The sequence below is a fragment of the Mus pahari genome, chromosome 10 (genome assembly GCF_900095145.1).
Source record: "Mus pahari chromosome 10, PAHARI_EIJ_v1.1, whole genome shotgun sequence".
In the NCBI taxonomy this organism is placed as follows: Eukaryota; Metazoa; Chordata; class Mammalia; order Rodentia; family Muridae; genus Mus; species Mus pahari.
Window position 1 is genome coordinate 101,204,771 of NC_034599.1, and position 22,181 is coordinate 101,226,951.

General features: G+C 46.4%; 1 protein-coding gene across 3 annotated transcripts in view; it reads right to left on the reverse strand.

The window, feature by feature from the left end:
* Positions 1 to 8,739: 8,739 nt before the first annotated feature.
* Rbm5 (RNA binding motif protein 5) overlaps positions 8,740 to 22,181 on the reverse strand; it is a 30,339-nt gene continuing 16,897 nt past the window's right edge. For all 3 annotated transcript variants that reach the window (XM_021205923.2, XM_029542854.1, XM_029542855.1), the window contains 16 exons: positions 21,984 to 22,144; positions 21,420 to 21,517; positions 20,562 to 20,649; positions 20,353 to 20,430; positions 20,198 to 20,270; positions 18,927 to 19,012; positions 18,475 to 18,559; positions 18,175 to 18,266; positions 14,426 to 14,587; positions 13,341 to 13,490; positions 13,188 to 13,259; positions 12,440 to 12,619; positions 12,096 to 12,170; positions 10,873 to 10,970; positions 10,664 to 10,793; positions 8,740 to 9,340 (listed from right to left, as the gene is read on the reverse strand). In XM_021205923.2, coding sequence (XP_021061582.1) covers positions 9,215 to 9,340; positions 10,664 to 10,793; positions 10,873 to 10,970; positions 12,096 to 12,170; positions 12,440 to 12,619; positions 13,188 to 13,259; positions 13,341 to 13,490; positions 14,426 to 14,587; positions 18,175 to 18,266; positions 18,475 to 18,559; positions 18,927 to 19,012; positions 20,198 to 20,270; positions 20,353 to 20,430; positions 20,562 to 20,649; positions 21,420 to 21,517; positions 21,984 to 22,144 — 1,754 coding nt within the window. In that variant the 3' untranslated portion in view covers positions 8,740 to 9,214. The remainder of the gene's footprint in view (positions 9,341 to 10,663; positions 10,794 to 10,872; positions 10,971 to 12,095; positions 12,171 to 12,439; positions 12,620 to 13,187; positions 13,260 to 13,340; positions 13,491 to 14,425; positions 14,588 to 18,174; positions 18,267 to 18,474; positions 18,560 to 18,926; positions 19,013 to 20,197; positions 20,271 to 20,352; positions 20,431 to 20,561; positions 20,650 to 21,419; positions 21,518 to 21,983; positions 22,145 to 22,181) is intronic.

Below are 22,181 nucleotides of genomic sequence, written 5' to 3' on the forward strand. Positions count from 1 at the left end.
GTACTTGAATTGAAGGTGTGTGCCACCACCAGGCTCTGCCTTCCCTGTTTGAACAACCTTTAGCCTTTCATGGGAGGCATATGTGGATATGTGGAGGACAAGAGAGCCATGAAGAGCAAGTTCCAGGCTGGGGGTGGATCTTTGAGATTCTTTTTTTTTTTTTTTTTTTTGGTTTTTTTGAGACAGGGTTTCTCTGTGTAGCCCTGGCTGTCCTGGAACTTACTTTGTAGACCAGGCTGGGCTCGAACTCAGAAATCCACCTGCCTCTGCCTCCGAGTGCTGGGATTAAAGGCGTGCGCCACCATCGCCCAGCTGATCTTTGAGATTCTTAACCTATGACAGGAAGCTGGGGTTCTTCCCCCAGAGCTGTTTCTCAGAGGTATGCTGAGTGGCTCTCCTCCTCTCCCTTTCAGCCCCCCACTGGTTTCCTGACATCCTTCCCAGCCCCCAATGGGAGACTTGGCTTGCAGGGTTACTTAAGTCATTACCCAGAGTGGTAGGTAGCATCTTGGTGGATGGTGGTGAACCAGTATAGAGGGGTGTTGGTTGCCTTCCTCCTTGGCAGACTCAGCCTGGACGTGGAGACAAATGTGTGGTGGGGGGGGTCAGGGTAAGGGAGGGGTGATGGGCTCTGGCCAGTGTGGCATCTTACAAGTGGCTCTTTCACCACCGTCTGCTCCTGAGCCTTGTCCTGTGCCCAGTAGGCTTTCTCTGAGTCGGGCCCACCGCTGTCTAGTAAGAAGCCCTTGGACTATTTAGATGAGGCTGCTCCCAGAAGCTAAAGACGTGTGGTTTTTGAAGCAGCCTCTCTCACAGCCTGCTTTCAGGACAAAGGTTCGGGCCAGGACCTGGCAGATTCTGCTTATCTCTGCATAAATATTTATCAGGCTCCAGGGCCTAGAGCCTGCAGCTGGCTAGGAGAGGGGTGGGGAGCAGGGGGGCAGATGCTGTAGAAGGATCTCAAAGCCCTTTCCTAATGAGGGTGCTGGGAGGGGAGAGTGCCGCCCTGGAGCCTCTAGGGGGGGAGAGGACAGATGGACAGCGGGACAGAGGAAGGGAGAGCTTGGGTATAATCCAGCAAGCAGACCTTGTGTCCCCAGGAAAATGGGGGTGGAGGCCAACAAAACAAGGCTACTTGAGGCATGGAAGTCTTCTTAGACTCTTCCCATCAGGAGTGTTTAGAGCCGTGCTCCCCACACACAGTGGCTCTCATCATCACCATCCTCCCGGGGTGACCTCATTCCCCACACAGAACTAGGCCTGCGCACTGCCCAAATGTCCTGAGTGATACTTCTGCACCATAGACTCCCAGCCACGGTGCTCTCCAGAGCAATGCTTTTTCTAGATCCAAGTGTCTGCAGAGCTTATTGCCTTTGCTGTGGAAGGAATAGCGCTTGGTGCAAGCCTCTTACCTTTCCCCACCATCTCTCCCATCCGATACCCGCCTCCCAGAGTGCCCCAGGCCTTTCCCCCTTCTTGAGCACCCTGCTCCCATCTTCCAAAAATGTCCCCTCAAGCTGCTGCCTTTCCCTATCCTCCAGAACTGGGCTCCCCCTTTTGCCCACATGAGCTTCTTTTCTCTTTAGTCACAGAGGCGTTGCAGACCTAGGTGAACCACGCAGGCTGGCCACCTGGGGGAGGGGGTCTTGTCTGATCCTCAGCCTAGATCTCCTGCGAGCCGAGCCACCGGCACCCTGCCGCTGCCTCTCCTCATTGGCATGCTGGTGAAGACCCACAGGTGGAATCAAAGCTCTCCCGAAGCACAGAACCAAGCAGCACAGCCAGGATTGGGGAGACAAAGACTCCCCAGCCCGGGGAAGAGGGAGACTATGGGTAGAGGGGGCATATTTTGGGGCCCACTGTTTCCTTCTCAAACACTCCTAAAGATAAGGAGGACAGTCAGAGCCAATGAACACCCCTGTAAATAATGAGGGGACAGGGGGAAGGGACAGCCTCAGGCACAGCCTGGGGGGGAAGGCTCCCTCCCAAAGCCCAGAGCGCTCATTAGTGGAAGCCTACGGGGAGAGGCAGCTAAGTGGGTCAGCCCTCCTCCCCCAGCTGCCTGACAGGTGTGGGTGGGGAGGAGGCGTCTCAGCCTATTGTCCCTCTTGGAAGGCAGTTCTGTTCTGAGCCCCTGTCCTTTAACTCCCCGCCTCTTCCTCAGCCCCTGCCCACCAAGCCCTTAGCCACGGTTCACCAGCTCCCTAACCCCCTGTCTTTCCTTCCTCGTCTTTTTCCTCCTGTCCCCTATCTCCACCTCCTGACACTGTCCTTCAAAGAGCCACGACCTCCTCCCAGGGAGTCCTCCCTCCCTCCCTCCCTTCCTCCCTCTCTTCTCCCCATTTCCTGCCCCCACTCCTCGGAGCTTCACACCAACCGTGGATGTGGGGGGCGGGGCGGGGCGGCTCCGCCAGCCTCCCTAAGGCATCCTCCAGACTGAGCCACACCTGGGAGAAATTGAAATCTTAGACTCTTCCCCTACCCCCGCTGGAGAAGCAGACATCCCCGTCCGGGCCACGGAAGGCAGTAAAACCGCTCCGCTGGGACAAGACTGTGGGCTGTGCCAGATCAAGCATTCAGATTAAAGGAAGGAAACCAAGCAGGGCATGTTGCAGGCTCCTAGCCAAAGCCTTTCTGCCCTGGTCCCCTCATGCCAACTGTCCTTGGGCATCCAATCTGGGGTCCCAAACTCCCTGTCTCCAGTGTCCCCACTCCAGTCACACTGACGGTCCCAGAGGATCTATGGAGTGGAGGAGAAAGGGAGAGGATTTCAAAGGTGGGTCTTTGTGCAGGACGTCTGGGTTCTACCTCCCATATATGGGTATATAGATGAGGGAGGGCAAGACACACAGCCTGTTAGCTAGTTCCCCTTCCAGGTCTCAGCCAGGTTTAGACTATATCTTGATCAAGGATTTCCCTTTTCCATCCAGGCCGCCTTCTTCAGGTAAGAAATATCTGCACCTGTCGGGCTGGTCCCAGGACAAGGGATAGATCGCAGATGAATATCTGCCACTCTTGCCACCAAGGGAAGAGCTGAACAACTTTCCTGGTCTTCACCAAGTTCCATGGCTGCTCCAGGGTCACCACAACCTGATTAGACCAAGTCTGGCTGCACAAGAGTTAATCTCAGCCCCCACCCCCGCCCCCTGCCCCATGTGTGCACAAATTCCAGGAACGCTTTCCATTAAGGACGCTAGCTCCGAGCAGATTTCATTTACATTAATAAGAACCAGAAAAATCCGTGTGTGCGTGTGGGGAGGGGCAGGGCGTGTGTGATGCTCAGGGTGTGTGGTTACCGCGCTCTCAGAGTCTATTTTGGTCTGGTAGAGGGCAGCATCGAGGGGCTCAGGGGGGAACTCTGCGCCAGGGAAAGGTAGAGAACACCCAACCCTAGAGATTCCTGTCAGGGAGAAGAGCCTAGCTCACTGTGGAGAAGGATCCTGGTGAAGGGAAGGCAGAGACTAGTCTTGGAGCCCAAAGTTACCCTCTCTTGCGGGGATGGTGTGGCTGCTGTATTCTGAGACCTTAGGACCCTCAGCCCAGTCTTCTTGCAGTTTTGACTCAGCTCTGAAGCTGAGCAGTGGTTGGCCCCTTTTGATTCATTCTGGAGTCCAGGGAATGTCTAAGATCCACTCCCTGGAAAAGGGGTGTGTGTGCATGCTGGAGGGATAGTGCGGCAACTAAGAGCACTGCTGTTCTTACAGGGGACCCAGGTTTCAATCCCAGCATTCACGTGGTAGCTAAGAACCATCTGTAACTCCAGTTCCAGGGGATCTGCTGCCCTCTTTTGACTTCCAATGGCACCGGTCATGCACTTGGTGCAAAACAGCCATACACATTAAAAAAAATTTTTTTTTTTGGTCAGGCATAGTGGCAAATGCCTTTAATCCCAGCACTTGGGAGGCAGAGGCAGGTGGATCTCTGAATTTAGGCCAGCCTGGTCTACAGATTGAGTTCCAGGACAACCAGAATTACACAGAACAACCCTGTCTTGAACTCCCCTCCCTACCCCACCACTCTCCCTGTTAAAAAACTTAAAAAAAAAAAAAAAAAAAAAAAAAAAACCAACCCAAAAAAGTCATCAAAGAAGGGGGACCTGCAGAATGACTATGTGCTTGAGAGTATGTACCGGGCAGTGATTTGCACTGCTATAACCCTGGGAGTTCCCGACTTCATCTTAGTCCCCAACCAGCTGCCAGAGGAGGTCTCCTTCCTTCAGGGGTGAGCACATCTAATTCCCTCCAGACTGTGCTTGGCACACAGGGAGGAAGTTTGATGACTCTGCTTGTCCTATATGCTGATGGTTAGGACAGAGGTATACATGGCACACATGCTTTACACATTGCAGGCATTTGATGTAGTGGCCCTTGCACACTTCTAGACTTCTGGGAAAATATCCATACTGCCTTCTACTGTTGGATGACATGATCGAACACCTTCTATCCCATGTAGGCGGAAATCACCACCCATCAGATTTCCTGGGGTTCAAGACCTATGTTCGACTGGAGACCAGGCTGTCTGTGCACAGCCCACTGTCCTACAGATGACTAAGTCCGCGCACACCCCACCTGAGTGCAGAAGGTGACCTCTCAGTCAAGCCAGTGGTAAAGTGGAAGGGAAGGAAGCCCCAGTTGTGGCACCCCTCAAGATATAGACCTAACTTTGCCACATCCCAGACCCGGTAGGAAAAGCATCATCTGTAGGGCCGGCTATGGTGGGCTTCCAAACCTGTGCACCCAATCTGGTTCTGGCATCAAGTCAAGAAACGATGAAGGGAAGCTTTAATTGCTCCCATGAATCATCCTCAAATAGCGTCTGCCCAGCGTGACACTGGGTGTTGATGCTTACCTGGGACTTGGGAGCCTGGAATCGGGGGAACCACACCTGGGCTCAGGGGACTTCCTAGCCTCTGAGAAGTGAGTAGGAGTCCTTGCTCCCCCCTCCCCACAGTGTCTCATTAGCATGCTAAATTCACCCACAGCAGGGTTGTCTTATCTCAGCAGCCTCAGAGCAGAGTGGAAGACTCCCCCAGACCCTCTGGCTGGCTGCTCCTCCCCTTCTTATCTTGCCCCCTCAGCCTCCCACCCCCTTGCAGCAGCTGCAGATCTCTCCAGCTTCTCTTCCCAGCATCCTCTAGGTCTTGCTCTTTGTCTTCCTTCTCTCTCTCCCTGGGGCATTGAGGGTACATCTAAAGGCCCAGATCACTCCAGAATTGTAGAGTATGGTGCTGGGGCCTGACAGTTTCCACAGGCTGTGAACACGAGGGCCTGTCAGCTTCTCAGAGGGTCTCTGAGACTATCAGCTTGCCAATCCTGTCACCCTCCTACCCAGCAGGTAACCCGGAACCTGAGTTGGTGGCCTCAGATCTTGAGGTTTGACAAGGTACCCAGGTTGGAATCAGGCTTCAGCCTTCCCCAGCAGTAACCTCCACTCAAAGGGTAAAGGCCTGTGGGCCTCCCTCGCTTCCATTTGAGAGCTCTAGCCACTCCCCATTGAAGGTGGAGCCACAAGCTTCAGGTCTGATGTGAAAGACGTCTGAGTCAATAATTATGTATATACACGAGGCAGAAATGCATTTTATTGACTGCAGAACTTCTTTACCTGGGTAGGAAAGGATGGCTCGTAGACTGGAGCAGTCACAGTCTGCAAGGCCAGCCTGGTCCTTGCTCCACGGCCCCAGAGCTAGGTCCTGTGACTGTGGCCCTACCTTTGTCTGCTGTTTTTTGAAAGGGGCTCATCCTGTGGCCTTGGCTGGCCTGGGTCTATCTAGAGCAGGCTGGTCTGGAACCTCTAGAAACCCACCGACCTCTGCCTGCCAAATGCCGGGATCAAAGGTGCATGGCACCTTGCCAGGGGACAATGTTATAAAAAGATTTTTAATTATGTGTATGTGTGTGAGTCTGTGTGGGTGAGTGAAGATGCCCATGGAGAGCAGAGGGCTCAGATGCCCTGGAGCTAGAGTTAGAGGCAGTTGTCAACAGCCCAAAGTGGGTGCTGTCCAGGAGCCGCACACATTCCCAATCATCTACTGAGCCATTCTTCCAGTACCCTCTCTTTCTCCCTTTTTAGTCAAGGCCAAAGGCCTCACTATGTAGCTCAGGCTGACCTTGAATTTATAACAGTCCTACAGAGTATCTCCCATGTGCTAGGACTATACACTACACACAAACATCTTTGTAGCTAGTGGAGCTTTGGAGGACCCCTGAGCAGCTTACAGTTGAGTTTAGCGGTATTTCCCTGTCTTCAGCTTAGGAAGAAGTCTTGTGCATTTCCAGTGCCTCAGGTCTCTGGCTTACTACAGCTCAACTGGCCTGGGCAGAGAATGATAGAGCACTGCCACCTTGTGGCCACATATGGCATTGTGTTCTCAGGAACTGGGTCTCCTGAGAGCCATCTCCCCCTTAATCACTCCACCTGTCCCTGAGGGCATTCACCCCTCCGGAATAGGGGTAGCTGGACCTCCGCACCCTTGAGATCCCCCAGCCAGACTTTGCATGCCTGGAGAGCTTAGCTCAGGCCTGGCTACTCATCTGGGCTTTGAAACTTGTTTGATGCACAGCCATGACAGCTGCTCCTGGATGGTCCTCAAAGCCCTGTAGCAGCTGTCCCAGCCAAGGGCAGTCTGGACTCAGAAACCTTGGAGGCTTCCTGCAGGTCGGCCTAAGCTGACGGGGAATTTGCATTACCTCAGCAGCACACACCTTCTCAAACCCAATCAAAGATGTTTAGGAGGAAAGACACCCCATAGGCAGGCTGGAGTAATTACTGACAGTGGGGTTGAAAGCAGGAGGGTATCTGTGCCCTTAGGACTTCAGTCTTAGTTATCAGGGGTGAGAGCTATACAGTACCAGGGTTCCTCAAACCCGATCTTGTGTGAGACCTGAGCCCCAAGTCTGTAAAATTAAGCAAAGCAAAACAGGGCTCAGATGCATGGCAGCAAGTGTGGCTGGAGAACAATTCGAAAGGCTCCCCCTGACAAGCTGTGTAAGGACTCTTGCAGGTGTGCTGCAGTCAATCTAAGGTTTGAGATGGTTGAGGGTGGGCTGCCTTCTGTGGGGCCGACACTACCATCCAAGCTTTGACGAGTCCACTGCAGTAATTAGGAGCTTCCAGAGCCCACCCTACCTGTACTCACCTGAAGTCATCCATGATGGCTCAGATGCAGCTAATTAGGCTGCTGCTCAGGTGGTAAAGTCACTGCCCTCCCCCTAGAGGATTCTGGAGGTAGGACTCGCTGGTCGTCCCCAGGGCAGACACTTGTCCAGCTGACACATCCAGTGCCCAAGCATAGGGAATGTGTGGCCTCATCTCTGAGTGGTTGCCATGTATGCCCACACCTGGGAGTTTTACATTCGGTCTCACTTTGCCTAGCAAAGCTGCAACACACCTCTCCAGGGAACTACTCAGCTGGCTGGGACTGGCCAATTTAAAGTCCTTCCTATTGTACATCCCAACTGTGTAAGGTCCATGCCTGCCTGAACATAGGCTACCCTCAGTGCCAATATCATATCAGTGGGGTTTAAAGCAATTCCACATTGGCTGTTAGAGCACCCACCCATCTGAGTTGGACACCCACATTTCTGCCCAGCTGCGGTGGTACACCTGTAGTTCCTGCACTTGAGAGGCGAAGGCAGGATCCTTGTGAGTTCAAGTCCAGCCTAGTCTACATAGGGAGTTCCAGGAAAGCCAGGGCTATATAAACTGCTCCCTCTTCCCTGGTAACAACCTGGAGAGACAGATCAACAATTAAGCACTGGTTGCTCTTATAGAAAACCTGAATTTGATTCCCAATACCCACATGAGGACTCCCAAGGGATCTGCCATTACTTCTGGTACACAGGTACAGACAGACATAAGAATGACATTTCTCAGCTGGGCGTGGTGGCACACGCCTTTAATCCCAGCATTCGGGAGGCAGAGGCAGAGGCGGGCGGATTTCTGAGTTCGGGGCCAGCCTGGTCTACAAAGTGAGTTCCAGGACAGCCAGGGCTATACAGAGAAACCCTGTCTCGAAAAATCATAATGACATGCACTAGACCCTAAGATCAATTACCATTGCATTTAAGTCTTTTTGCCCTAGTGTTACAGATGGAAACCCCACCCATGTACACAGCCATTCTGCCTGCAGGCGAAGAGTGCTGGGTGTGTACAAAGGACAAAGGTTTTATCTGAACCACTGTCAAGGCAAGGAGGACCATAAACAAAGCACTCTGGAGGCTGAGGCAGGAAGATTCCCAAGTTCAAGGCTAGCCTGGGTTACACAGTGAGACAGAATAAACAAGGACTGGAGCTGGCTCAGTGGTTCAGAGGACTCACACTTGATTCCCAACACCCACACTGCAGCTCAACATCCTCTTGTGGCTTCTGTGGGCGCCAGCATGCACATATGCACAGACATTACATGAATACACATAGATCTAAAATTGTTTTTTAAAAATTGAGGAGCAAAAATAAAGGGAGGTTCTATTTTGATGAGCAGTAACCTAGTCATGCACTCTGCCCTGGCAGGCCTGGAACCCGAGTACTGAGACAGAAGCAGTCAGTCCCAGCCATGCTTAGGAACTGGGAGTAGAGGGAACCAAAAGATTACCACAAGGATCAAACCAGGCTGAGTCTCTTAAGGCTAGCCTAGGTTTTATAGCTCATCTAAAAAAAAAAAAAAAAAAAACAAAGAAAAACCACAGATCCAACCGGCTCAACAGCTGTTACCACCCATTCTCTCAATAAAGACACAGGAAACCCAGTTTTGAAGGTATTTCTTTTGTAAAGGAGCCAGACATGGCAGCTAGACTGAAAATCTTTCAAAATTCTGTACAAATGTGTAATATACAAATATACACAAGGCTATTGCCAAGAAAAGACATAACAATAAACGACAGTGGTGGCTTTGGTGTTGACAACCACTCGAGCTTCTCAAGCCCCCAGGAAGCAGGGACACAACATAAGCTACAACATGTAAAACTCATTACATTTACACTATATACACCTTAGTATAAAAAGCCCATTGTCCCCTCTGTTCACAGACCCTCAGGTGGGAAGAAGGTTGTTTACCAGATAACCCACGTAAGGGAGCTCATTTTAGGTAGGAGAACCCCTCAGAATGAAGTGGTTCACCCTAAAACTATTAATAGCACAAGGCATGCCCTTAGAGACAGGCAGTATGAGCAGCTGAGGAAATGGCTTGCTCCCTGTGCTCAGCATTGCTTCCCCACTCTCACTCCATCTCAGTGAACCGGGCAAACATGGCTTTCCGCACAGCATCTTTGTAGGAATCGGCACCTGACAACCCATATGCACTGCCTTTGGCTCCTAAGCCAGCTCCTTTTAGTCGGACTTGAGCCTGGGGAAATGAAAAGATTGTTAGTAGCTGGTAAGCATGGTATGGACTGCACCCGCTTCTCATCCCACCCACACCACCCTACAAAACTACCCATAGAGAGAAGACAGGGATTGACACTGGGCCTGGAGGCAGTTTTAAGGACTGGGGCGATAAAAGTGGCTAAGGAAAATGAACCCACTCCTACCCTTGAATGCCTGTTCAGTGGACAGTTGTGGCTAGTAAGGCCCCTAAAGCACTTTGCTGAGGTCCAGGAAAGATGATTACAGGTTCAAATTCCAACAAGATGGGTAATGCCAATAAAACTGACATGCACTGGGGAAAAACATGCTTGCATAAAATAAAAACAAGGAAAGCTTGACAATGGTTGTGGTACCAGAGCATGGTGGGGCAGTCTCTGGTACAGTTCCTTTCTTGGCCAATGGGTCTGGGACTCTGAGCCCAGGACTGTCTCAATTTGTGCTCTGACAAATTGAGCAATTTCTTCTCCTCCTAAATTTAAATTTCAGATGAGCGAATTGGGGTCAGTAGGTTCAAGACAGGGTCTCACTAAATTGACCAGCTAGGCCTTGGGATCCTCCTGACTCAAAACAGGCCTGTACCACTGTATCGGCCTTAAAATTTCTTTAAAACTAAAAAAAAAAAACCTACCATAGTCACAGTGCATGCGTGTATGCCTGTGTAGCGTGTGTGGCGTGTATGGCTTCGTGCATACATGTCAGAGGACAACTTTGTAAAGATAGATCTCTTCTAGTTTTATGTAGGTTCTGGGTGCCTAACTCAAGTTGCTAGGCTTCCCCGTTGAGTCATTTTGTTGGTCCTGGAATATTTTAGTTATTCACTCATTTTTATGTCTATGAATATTTTGCCCATATGTATGTGCAGTGCCTGTGGAGGCCAGAGGAGGGAGTCAAAAAACCAGAACTGGAATAACGAACTCCTAAGTGGGTACAGGGCACTGCACCTGGGTCCTCTGCCAGGCCAGCAAGCACTCTCGACTGATAAGCCATGTCTGCCAAGTTCAATCTTTAAACAGGGCACCAGGCCTATGGCACATGCCTTTAATTCCAGCATTCTCTAGGCAGGGCATATAAATCTCTGAGTTTGATTCCAGTCTGGTCTACATAGTGAGTTCTGGGGAAATCATGGTTACACAGGGGTGGGGGGAACACCCTATCTCAAAAAACAAAGTGAAACAACTCCTTCCCAAAAGGAAAAGGACACAATGAAGGGGATGAGGAAAGGGTTTCAAGGGAAGTGTGCCTTTGTTTAATACCCTGCAAACCTGCACGCTGAGTGCCCATGAATGTCAGAGCCTACACTTACCTCAATGGGAGCCGTGATGCCTTGACACTTTCTTCCTAAGCCTGAGCCTTCCCGCCAGCCCATAGCCTGCAGCATCTTGTTGCCAATGTTACTGTGGTCAATGCCATCTTTGGTGGGCTGCTCGTAATTCCTGCCAGTGGCAAACACACAGTTACTTAAAACAGCCAGAGCCCTAGCTAATGAACTGGAAAATGGTGCACATCACATACACAGTGCCAGCATCAAACTGCTTCTTGCGCTTGGGCTCTGGGGGCTCTGGAATTCCGTATTTCTCTCGTCTTTCTGCTGCTCGGTCTCTGTATTTCATCTATATAGAAAACAACAATAAAAATAAGGTAGGAGTACCCTCATTTCAACTTTCAATAGTCTTAAACATGCAGATGTTAACCTGTAGTACCTTTTAACCTGGAGTCCGACTATTTAGTGTAGACTTCAAAACCAAATTCCTTTGTTTCCTTTATTACTTTTGGTGATACTTGGTACTGTCCTAAAGACAAGGAGACCAGAACTGGCCATCCCCAGGTAGCATTTGGATGGGCCCACTTTCAGAAACAGAGAAGTGTTAAAGATGCTTCCTGGGACTCACCCAGCAAACCCCGGAGAGCTGGCATTATAATCAACGGGGAAAGCAAAAGCTCTGAGTACAGACACCCCAGATTTATCCTGGGGCAAGAAACGTCTAAATTATTTTTAATGTGGGCTGGAGAGATGGCTCAGCAGTTTAGAGCACTGACTGCTCTTCCAGAAGTCCCGAGTTCAATTCCCAGCAACCACATGGTGGCTCACAACCCTCTGTAATGGAATCTGATGCCCTCTTCTGGTGTGTCTGAAGATAGCTACAGTGTACTCATACACATAAAATAAACATTTTTTTAAAAAATTAATTTTAATGTATAGGCTTCTATATGTGCTTACTATTCTATCTGGCCCTATCTCATCAACCATGAACCCCACAGCCACGACAGACTGGTAAACCTTTGTTCTCAGCCCTGTTGATTGTCTGCAGGCCACTCCTCACATCTACACGACTGGGAAATCATCAGTGCTTTCCTGTCTTCAGTGCTTCACTACCACTCAGGGAAGCTTATATTATCAGGACAAACAAGGAAACAACATCTTTTCCTGCTAAAAGCCACTGTGGGGCTCACCAGACACAGGCCAGTCCAGTTTCTAGAGGTACAATGGCTGGACAACAAGTGCTTTTGATAGACCCTTCGATTTCACTTAGGAACTTGGAATTAAATGCTAAACATAAAAGCAAAATAAAAGACTGGTGTGGCAGTACAGGTCTATAGTGGCAGCTACTTGGAAGATGTGAGCCCAGGGGATCAGGGCCAACCTGTGAACATAGCAAGACTCCATCTAAACAAAACAAAGTATTCAAGGCAGGTATGTCAGGATTCTCATCCAAACACAGTATCCATGTATTCACCTCTCTCTCCCTCAGCTCCAACGCTTCCAACTCCTGCTCGCTCAGCCTGGATCTTCGGTAGATGTCCATATTTTGCTGTTACAAAAGAGTTTACAGATATACTTAGAATTCAGACTACTTTAATATGAAATGTCATAACCTTAGTGTTTTGTTTTATATTCTGTCCAAATCAATACACCATAGCATCCAAACCAATCCTGGGGTGTGTGAAGACACAATGATTTTCTTATCTCCTATAACACCAGGTACCTATGCAACAGAAGGTTATTTACTGAACCTTCACCAGAGTTACCACTCCTATTAAATCCCTCCCTTTCCCAATAAGCTTCGAGAAGCAAGGCCACCTTATGTAAATCAGAGAGCTGCTGGTGCCTGACCAGGGCATCTCTGTTTGGGAACTGACGTCGACATAGCAGGCAGGCCATCTTCTTCCAGTCAGCTAGTTTCTCTTCCTCACTCTCCAGTCTCTCTACCAGCTCCTCCTCATTGTCACTGTCACCACTGTAAGCAGCAACCAGACCTCTCTGGGGAAAAAATGACAATGGGTCATTGGAAATTCCACAGATAAAACAGCATCAAAATTTGAGGCAATCTCCATTGCTCTTCGTTGTCTTTTAGTAGTAAACAACACTTCATCAACTGAATGGAACAGCCTTCTAGAACCAACCCCACGGAGCCCAAGAAATGGTTTTTAGACAACTGTTTTCAAACCACTGACTGTGCATAAAAACTCCAAACACATCAACAGATCAGAGCAACGGCCCAGCTAGCCCAGTATCTATCAAGGAAAGTAAGTTTTCACTTTGTCCTAATTTTCTTTCCAGACCATTAAAAATCCTATTTACGAATGCCTTGAAAGCCAATTTACTTAGCTTAGGGATTCAGGCTTCATTCATCGGTCCATCTCACCTGATCTCAGGCACAGAAAACAAAGCCCTCAATGTGGATTCTATATGCCAAAGCTGTTCTAAATACCCACTGACAGAGAAAAGCATCCCATTTTAAGAGGGAATTGCATTAACCAAGATGTAGCAGAGATTCAAAGCGGGACATAAACCGCACAGCTGGTTAAAACACAGGTGGTACACTTACTTTAAGGGGATTTTCTTCATCTCCATTTCGCACCAATTCAGGGATGAGTTGCTGCCTTTCAGCTAAGGCTCCCTGGAAAACAGAACAAGCCATAAGCCTCAAATGTTACACAGACAGCCATTACAAAGTGTGGCTACTCCTGTTTACCATTACCTTCTTCTCAAAAAGAGCAAAGCCAGCGTCTGCCGCAGCAGATTCTCTCCTTTCTTCTTCTCTCAATGAATTGACAGGTTGAAAGCTGTTTTTAAAATTTTCTTTCTGCTTATTTAAACTCTTAGCCCAGCGTTCCATGTCTTTGGCAATCTAGGATCAAACCACAAACACCATCAGAAAGCCCTTCCTCCTCTGTAATCTAACAACAAATAAGCAGACAAGAGCCTCATGTCAGCCTCCCAAGGTAACTCAGAGGTGACCCATGGCATAGGAGGAAAGACCTGATCCCTTTGAATTGTCTCTGACCTCTATTCCACATGCAAGTAGACAAATACATAAAGATTTATATACTATGTTAAATTACATAAATCTGTACAAGTGCAGTATCTGCAGAGACCAGGAAATTGTGTCACATTCCCTGGAGCCAGAGGTTCAGATAGAAGATGCCCAACATCAATGCCAGGATTCAAATTCAGCTTGTCTACAAGAGCACTATGTGCTGCTGAACTATCTCCCCCTGTGCCTGGATTTTAAAATTTGGGTTGTGAGGACTGTATCATGCTTGTGCAAAAAGCACTTTACCACCGAGTTGTATTACCAGTGGTTTATTTACTTTGAGACAGGGTTTTACTAAGATGCTAGTGGGAGAAAATAAATGGAAGGAATGAAGAAAGGAAGAGAAAAGAAACCCATACTGGCTCTAAACTTGTGAGCCTTCTGCCTTAGCATCTTAGGTTGCTTCATTATAGGCCTGTACCAACAGGACCCGTAGCCCAGTTTTTTTTAAAAAGATTTATTTATTATATGTAAGTACACTGTAGCTGTCTTCAGACACTCCAGAAGAGGGAGTCAGATCTCGTTATAGATGGCTATGAGCCACCACGTGGTTGCTGGGATTTGAACTCCAGACCTTCGGAAGAGCAGTCGGGCGCTCTTACCCACTGAGCCATCTCACCAGCCCCCGTAGCCCAGTTTTTAAGAATCCAAATATAGCTGACTTTAAGTGGTATAAGCCCAAAACGAAGAAGTAGGTCGCTTTAACTCTCTAAGGACTATGGTATCCTTGGACAGGTCATAGGTCATACCTGCTGAGCAGTTTTGCTCTTGGGCTTTTCTTTCTTCTCCTTTCCCTCTTTTGTGGAAGGCAGGCCAGTCTGCTGGTTCGAGCTAGCCTCTGCAGCTGGCACGTAGGTCTCCTTCTCGCCATCCCAGTACAAGTACTGCTGTGTTAAGGAGTTATAGTAGTACTACAAAAAAAGAAAAAGAATACGCAGTGACTGCTGATGAAGATTTTGTGGTAGTGGGGATTGGTCCTGAGGCTATACATATGTTATATAAGCAATTATTCTGCCACTGGCTATACCTTAAGTCCTGTTATTTTAAATATTATGTCAATAGTAATGCATGTCTATAATCCTAGCACTCAGGAGCCTTAGGCAGGAGAATTGCAAATGTAAATTCAGTTTAGGCTATATAGTTGAGAACTTATCTTAAAAACAAAACAAAACCCCAAATAGTCTGGTCTGGACCCCTGTCTGTAAACCTAGCATTTGGGTGGTGGGAGGAGCAGCAGGGAGGATCAGGATTTCATTCTCAGCTACAAAGGGAATCTTAAGCCAGCCAGACACCTTTCAATACAGCAGGCAAAACCAAAACAAAACATACCTAGGACTAGTGTTCCCTATTTCCTGCTCAGAAGTAATTCATACAACACCTCTGTGTGCATGAGGATGAACCAGCTAGTAAAGTCAGAAACTTCTAGAAAAAGTAAAATATGATTTCTTCTCCAGTTCCAGGGAACCCCACCCCCCTTTCCTAACTTCTTCAAGCACTGACTACTCACTACTCAAGTGGTATACATGGAAGCAAAATACCCAATAAAATATAACTTTAATGCTGAAGAGGTGGCTCAGCGGTTAAGAGCACTGACTGCTCTTCCAGAAGTCCTTGGTTTAATTCCCAGCAACCACATGGTTGCTCACAACCATCTATAAAGGGATCTGGTGCCCTCTTTTGGCATGCGGGTATACATGCAGCACAGAAATCATACACATAAATAAAATATAAATTTAAAAGTTAAAACAGGATCTCATGTAGCTATGCTCATACTTAATGTGTAGAAGAGGCTACCAACTTCCCTCCTGCTTTGACCTCAGAAACCTGGGACAAGAGACATGTGCACACCTGGTTTATGTAATTGTTTCTGAGACAGGGCCTGGCTGTCCTAAAACTCACTATGTAGACCAGGTCTTCTGAGCTCAGAGATCCACAGCTTCTGTCTAGGATATGTGTGCTACCACACCTTACCCTCCTTCTCTCCCTTAAAATCCTGTTTAGTATGTATGTGTCTGTCTGGTTGCTCATACTGCGCTCAGAGGTCACAGACAACTTCTATGATCTGGGTTCTGTGTCAACAGGTTTGACAGCAAGGGCCTTTACCTCCTATTCTACTAGCTGGGTCCTCTACAATGTCTCTTATAGAGAAAAGAACTGTGGAATTGTCACATCTACGTGACAATAGATAGAACTGACTGAGATAGAACTGCCATGGAGATGTCAGATTGAACAAATGATGGAAGTGAATAAACAAGGAAGAAGCGTGGCACACAGGCAGGCAGCATATTGTTTGTTCACACTTCCCTCTCAGAGACCACAGGCACTCAGTGCCAACTTCCTGCTAAATGTACTTGTTTTGCTATGCTATATACAGTTTTTAGGTATAAATAGATCCTATTTATGGAGTGTTAAATTTATTTGCCTCCTTAAGTTATAGACACTAACAAAAATAAAATACTTCCTAGACATGCTAAACCCCATCCTCAAAAATACATAGGCACGCTAAGAAGCTAAACCCTTAAGACCAGTGTCTGAGTCCAAAAACAGGTAAATTCAGAGACAAAAATGTCTATTAGATTTTTATTTTTTGGGGGGGGGGAAGGGGGCTGGTGGAAGGCAGAGGTAGAGGAAGGGGAGTGACTTGAGATAAAAATGTTCTGTAGATTAGAGGTGCTAACTGCTAATAAAATGACTACATTAAAATCCACCAAATTATATATTCTGATTAAAATGGTAAATTTTATTTCAATTAAGGGGAAAACCCACCTAGAGTTTAAAGCTTCTAGCTAGGATTTTCAATTCTCTTTTTTTTCTTTTTTGTTTTTGTTTTTTTTTGAGACAGGGTTTCTCTGTATAAATTTTTTTCTTGAAAGAAATCTTTTCTTAATAAAATTCTTTTCTCATATATTATATCCCCGGAAAATAAATTTTTTAGGAAGTTATTTTTATTAGTTGTAGTCATATGTGTGTAGATGTGTGTGTCTGAATATGGGCATATGAATTTGATAAAGGCTCTGGGTCCCCTGGATGGGAGGCTGTAGATGGTTATGAGCAGCCATGGGTGTGTGTGTGGGGGAGTGGGGTGGGTGGGGAGAAAGACCAAAATCAAGGTCCTCTGGAAGAACATCAAGTGCTGAGCGCCAGCCCCCTACAATTTTAGTTTTTGGGTTTCTTGTTTTGATATCCATGCAGCCCCCCAGCTACTGATATTTCTGCTTCTACTTCCTGAGTGGTGGATTACAAGTGTGTACCACCATCCTTGGCACAAAAATCTTCCTTTTTTTCTTGTTTTTGAGACAGGGCCTGACTTTGTAGCCCATGGCTGCCCAGAACTTGCCATGTAGATTGGGGTCAAACTCACAGCCTTTCTCTACCCACGAAGTACTGGGGTTATTAGAGGTTTGTATCACCACTCCTGTAGATCAGGCTGCTCTGAAACTCAGTGACCACCTGCCTCTGTTCCTAACTGCTGGGATCAAGGATGTGTGCCACCACCACTTGGCTAGCACAACATCTTAACTTGATAAAACTTCCTCTAAAAATAGAATCAAAACACTGGATGCTGAAGAGGGAGGATACTAATTGGCAACAGGACTGAGGACTATGCAGATACTCTGGCAATGTTCTTACTGGTGTGTGTACTTGGTTATGCATGCATCCATCCATGTAAACATTAAGATTCAGTTCCCAGCACCCACACAGTGGTTAACAACCATTTATTCTTAACTCCAGTCCCAGGGGATTGATTGCCCTATTGTAGCCTCAATGGACCCTGTATACACAGAGTGAACAGATATAAACATAGACAAAACACACATAAAATAAACCTAAAAAAAAATTACAAGAACTCAAAGACATTCACAACTCATACACTTTTATGTATATACAATGCACCTCAGAACATTGGGGGAAAAAGCCCCACAAAAAAATCCATTATATGTGTAAGAGTGTTTTGCCTGAATGCATACACATGCTCCAAGTTTGTGCATGGTGCCCATGGAGGCCACAAGAGGGCATCAAATACCCTAGAACTGGAAGGATGGGCAGCGTGAGCTGCCATGTTGGTGCTGGGATTTGAATAAGTTTGTGCAAAGGTAGCACGTAATGCTAACCACTCAGCCCATTCCCTAGCTCACCTCAGAACATTTTATCAGTACTGTGTACAATGTGTATGTGTGATGTGTGAATGAGGCATGTATGGGGAAGTGGGCTTTTTTCTGCCACTCTTGGCTTTAGGGATCAAATTCAGGTTGTCAGGCTTGCATGGCCAAGTACTTTAGCCACTGAGGCACCCCATTAGGACTGTAAATATTTTTTAACCCCAAGTCCTGAAATGAAAACTATTTATTTGTAGCCATGAAAAAATTAATGATAGAAAAATCGTACAACTTATCTGGGTCACATAATCCTTTTAGGGAATATTTCATCTCATGCCCTATAAAAGTATTAAGTGAACCAAGTTTTTTCTAGTGATATTAAGGAGGGAAATAGCACTTACCTGTGAGTTAGGGTCATAGTAGAGCCCTGTTGTAGGATCATAATAATATCCTGATGATTCATCATATTGATAAGTAGACGTGTCAGGTACTGCTACAAAAACAAAATGCAGCCAAGTCATTCAATGTAAGAAACTTGATGTTAATCCCTAAGCCAGTGAGCTACCGCAGGCCTCAATATTCTTTCTTCACATTCCCAATTGTCCCTCTGATACCCATTTCAAAGGGAGAGGAACTTTATTAACAACAAAGGCAAAAATTATGACCTTCCAACTGTCAAGAGTCCCATGAGATTGGCTTACCATACTTGGTACCAGGAACTACACCAGTAGGGGAAGCAGCAGGGGCCTGTGTACTTGTGCTAGTGCTAGGCTGTGCTTCCTCAGTCTGGAAAGAACATTAGCTTCAATGTAATTTCAACTGTAAAGCCTCTTAAGAGAACTAAGTCACTGTAATCATCTAGGAGGAAGGACTCCCCTGACAGATGCTCTGCAGCAGGATCTAGGGCAGCTCTATAGCAAAAGACATGCTGACAACTTTCTATAAGTCAAGCGGAAGCATTTACAAAGTATAAATATGACCAGCTTGGTACTTTATATTTATACATGCACATACATACAATAATTTTTAAAAACCTAATTAACAAATTAGGTAAAATGCATGTAATTAGTCAATCCTGGCTCATACACCAGGAAAGGTTAATAGCAACATAGCAACAAAGCTATCAATTCTGTATTTAAGAGCAAAAGATTACCGGAGAGCCAGGTGGGTTGGAGGTCTGATTATAGAGTTGGGGACTCTGGGACACTACAGCTGCTGAGGTGGTAGTCACTGTGGTGCCTGGTGATAAACAGAAAGGTTAGGCAGAACTCCAGCATGAGTTCCAGCACAATTGTCCATTTTAGCCTTAATACTGTAATCTGTTTCTGTCTCTCTTTTTGGGGGGTGGGGTGTGTGTGAGAGGAGTTGGGTTTTGTTATGTAGTTTAAATGGTGGCCTCAAACTCATGAATCCTCTACATGAGATGTAAGTTTGAAGCCAGCCTGGTCCACAGAGTGAGTTCCAGAAGAGCCAGGACAACACAGAGAAACCTTGCCTCAAAAACCCAAAACTTTTACACTCCATACTATGGCTAAGAAAGTAAGAGAAGCAAAAATCTGTACCTCTGGGCTAAGAAAAGATGACTCTTAAGACCTTATACTTTATAGTCGTGGAAAAAACCTAAAGCAAACTCTATCGCATCCTCATGTAGCACAGGTTAATTTGGAACTTGCTATAACCCTAAGGATGACCTCGAACTTCTGTTTCTGATCTCCACCTTCTGTGTACAGACATTAAAGGCACAAACAATTCCCAGTTTTATTCAGTGCTGGGGATTTAGTCCAGGCTTCATCTATGCCACACAACACTATACAAACTGAGCTTAATCCCTAGTCCCAAAGACTCCACTCCCTGCAAACTTCACTATGAAGGTTTGCACCTACAAAACAGAGGTCCACCAGTCTTGGACTCCAGGGTGTGTGTGCCACCACACCCAGCTACACAACCACTTATAGCTAACTACCCAAGTTTTCCCCCACTTTTTGGAGACAATATCTATCTGTGAAGTCCTGGACCTCCATCTCTAGGTCAGGCTGGCCTCTGTCTACAGAGTGCTGGGTCTAAAGGTGTGGGCCATCACACCGATTACCAACATTCTCCTTCTGTGGCTCTGCTGGTGGGTGTTGCTATAGGGCCACATACTCCCTGTTGAGCTAAACTTCTGTGGTCACTCAAGATTCAATGTGGGGTGGGGAACACAGCTAAATTCCAAGAACATAGTTAATCATAGCATTGTCTTTAAGAAGTTATATTGAGTCAATGTACACTGGACTTCAATGTTTACTGGACTTCTGGGCTAATAATGAGTCTTCAACATGCCCTCTCAATTCTTGCAAGGATATGAACTTGTAGCTTTGGGTCTAGTTAATATTTCCTTAACCACAGTTATTTAAACAAAAGCACAACAAAGATGATGCTTATTACCTGATGTAGCTGATGTATCAGACTCCAGTCCTCCAGCTTGCTGCTGATAAAACTGCTGGTAATCCTGTGAGTACTGAGGGAAAGTCCACCATTAGAGCTGCTATTTTAGACACAGTCTGTAGATTAGAAGCTGAATGTCAGCTAAGTTCACCTACTTGAGTGTACTGTGTGTAGCCATCCTGGCCTGGCTGCATGTAACTGTAGTCAACACTGCCTCCTTCACCACTCTGAGACTATAGAATATCAAAAGAAAAAGAACAAAAGGTAAAGTTAGTATACGATAAATAAAGATGTCAGAAAGCAATCCCTAAAAACATTTCAGCAAGCAAGCCATCTTAAGGAAAAAGACCCTCGTTATTCTTACCTGAGTGGATGACCACTGAGCAGCAGCAATGGCTGTACTAGCTACAGAGAAGGCGCTGACGCGGTTACCATCTGGAAGGACCAAATCTCTGAAATTACAAAGATGTAATATCATATGATTCTCTCTGTATGTCTAAAGTTTGTGCTTCCACTGTGCCAAATTCATTCCAGCCTTTGGGGTTAGGGGACAGGATATGTGTCTCAAATGCTAGTAAGTGTGAATTTCCTAAGAAGAGGGGCCTTTGTAAACCTGTGGATGTCACTGATCTACTTTATAAGTGGTCCAATAAGGTATGTGTTAGATGATTAGCGATACTAGAAAAGGAAACTTTGTGTCCTGTACACGTGAAGAAGTAAGGTATGCTCACTGTATGTGGAGACTAGAGGTTGACATATGGTATCCTCTTTTCATTCTCTACCTTATTTTTTGAGACAAGGTCTGCCAGGATTTCTTTGTTTCCACCTCAGCACTACGATTACAGTTATGGCAAGTGCTATACTTACTAAACCATCGCTAGGCTCTGAACAAAGGATACTTAAGTATTAGACAGTAATGTAATACATTAACATGATCTCCTGCAAGCTAAGGATTATTTCTGGACAGGCTTGCATTACACTGCTTGAGTTTGAATAGAATGTGTTTTCAACCCATATGATGAAACCATTTCTGGCAACCATTATTAGCTGGTGATAGAGGACTGGAAGGATAAGCCCTAAGAGAAGACGGCCTTCTCCCTCTTGGTCTACCCAGGGAAACTGTGTTGACAGTATGGGGCTGAGGGACAACTGGCAAACATCCTTACATATGGAAATATGCAGCTGTTAAAGAGTTTGAAATAAGGACACCACCACCACTCACTTTCTGGCACTTTTTGCAAAATCAACTCCAATAGTTTTCCCATCAATTTTCAATGGAGGATGGAGACTCTGTAATATCTGAAGCAGCTGAGAGGCATCCTAAAGGAGAAAGTGAGGAAAAAGAATTAAAGATAATATTGTCCTACCATCTACTCCCTGTAAGAAAATAAAGTTTTCCATTAAGAAGGAGAAAGAAAGAAAGAAAGAAAGAAAGAAAGAAAGAAAGAAAGAAAGAAAGAAAGAAAGAAGGAAGGAAGGAAGGAAGGAAGGAAGGAAGGAAGGAAGGAAGGAAGGAAATGAGCAGTAATTTCTTAACCTGCTTCTGGACATAAAGTCTGAGAAAAGAAACACCCCTCAGATATGAAGATAGCCAGAATTGTTACAGAAACAAATACTAAAATCATTCTAAAGGTACAAACTTCAGCTCTGTTAATTCTTTGTAGTTATATAGCCTAGAACTTATTTTTTTCAAAAAAGAAAAAGGGGATGGGGAACACACACACACACACACACACACACACACACATACACACACGAACTCTGAAAGACCAATGGAGACCCTCACCATTGCAGAAGATAGCTGCACAAATGCAAACCCTCTGTTCTGTTGTGTCTGTTTGTCTTTTATGAGGCGAATGTTATTGACAGCTAAGGAAGCATAGGGAGATAGGGCTGTCATGATGGAATCCACCACAGTGTGCGGAGCTATGTTCCGAAGGATGATCGCTATTGGTAAATAAGAAAAATAACAATTAAGCTTTCT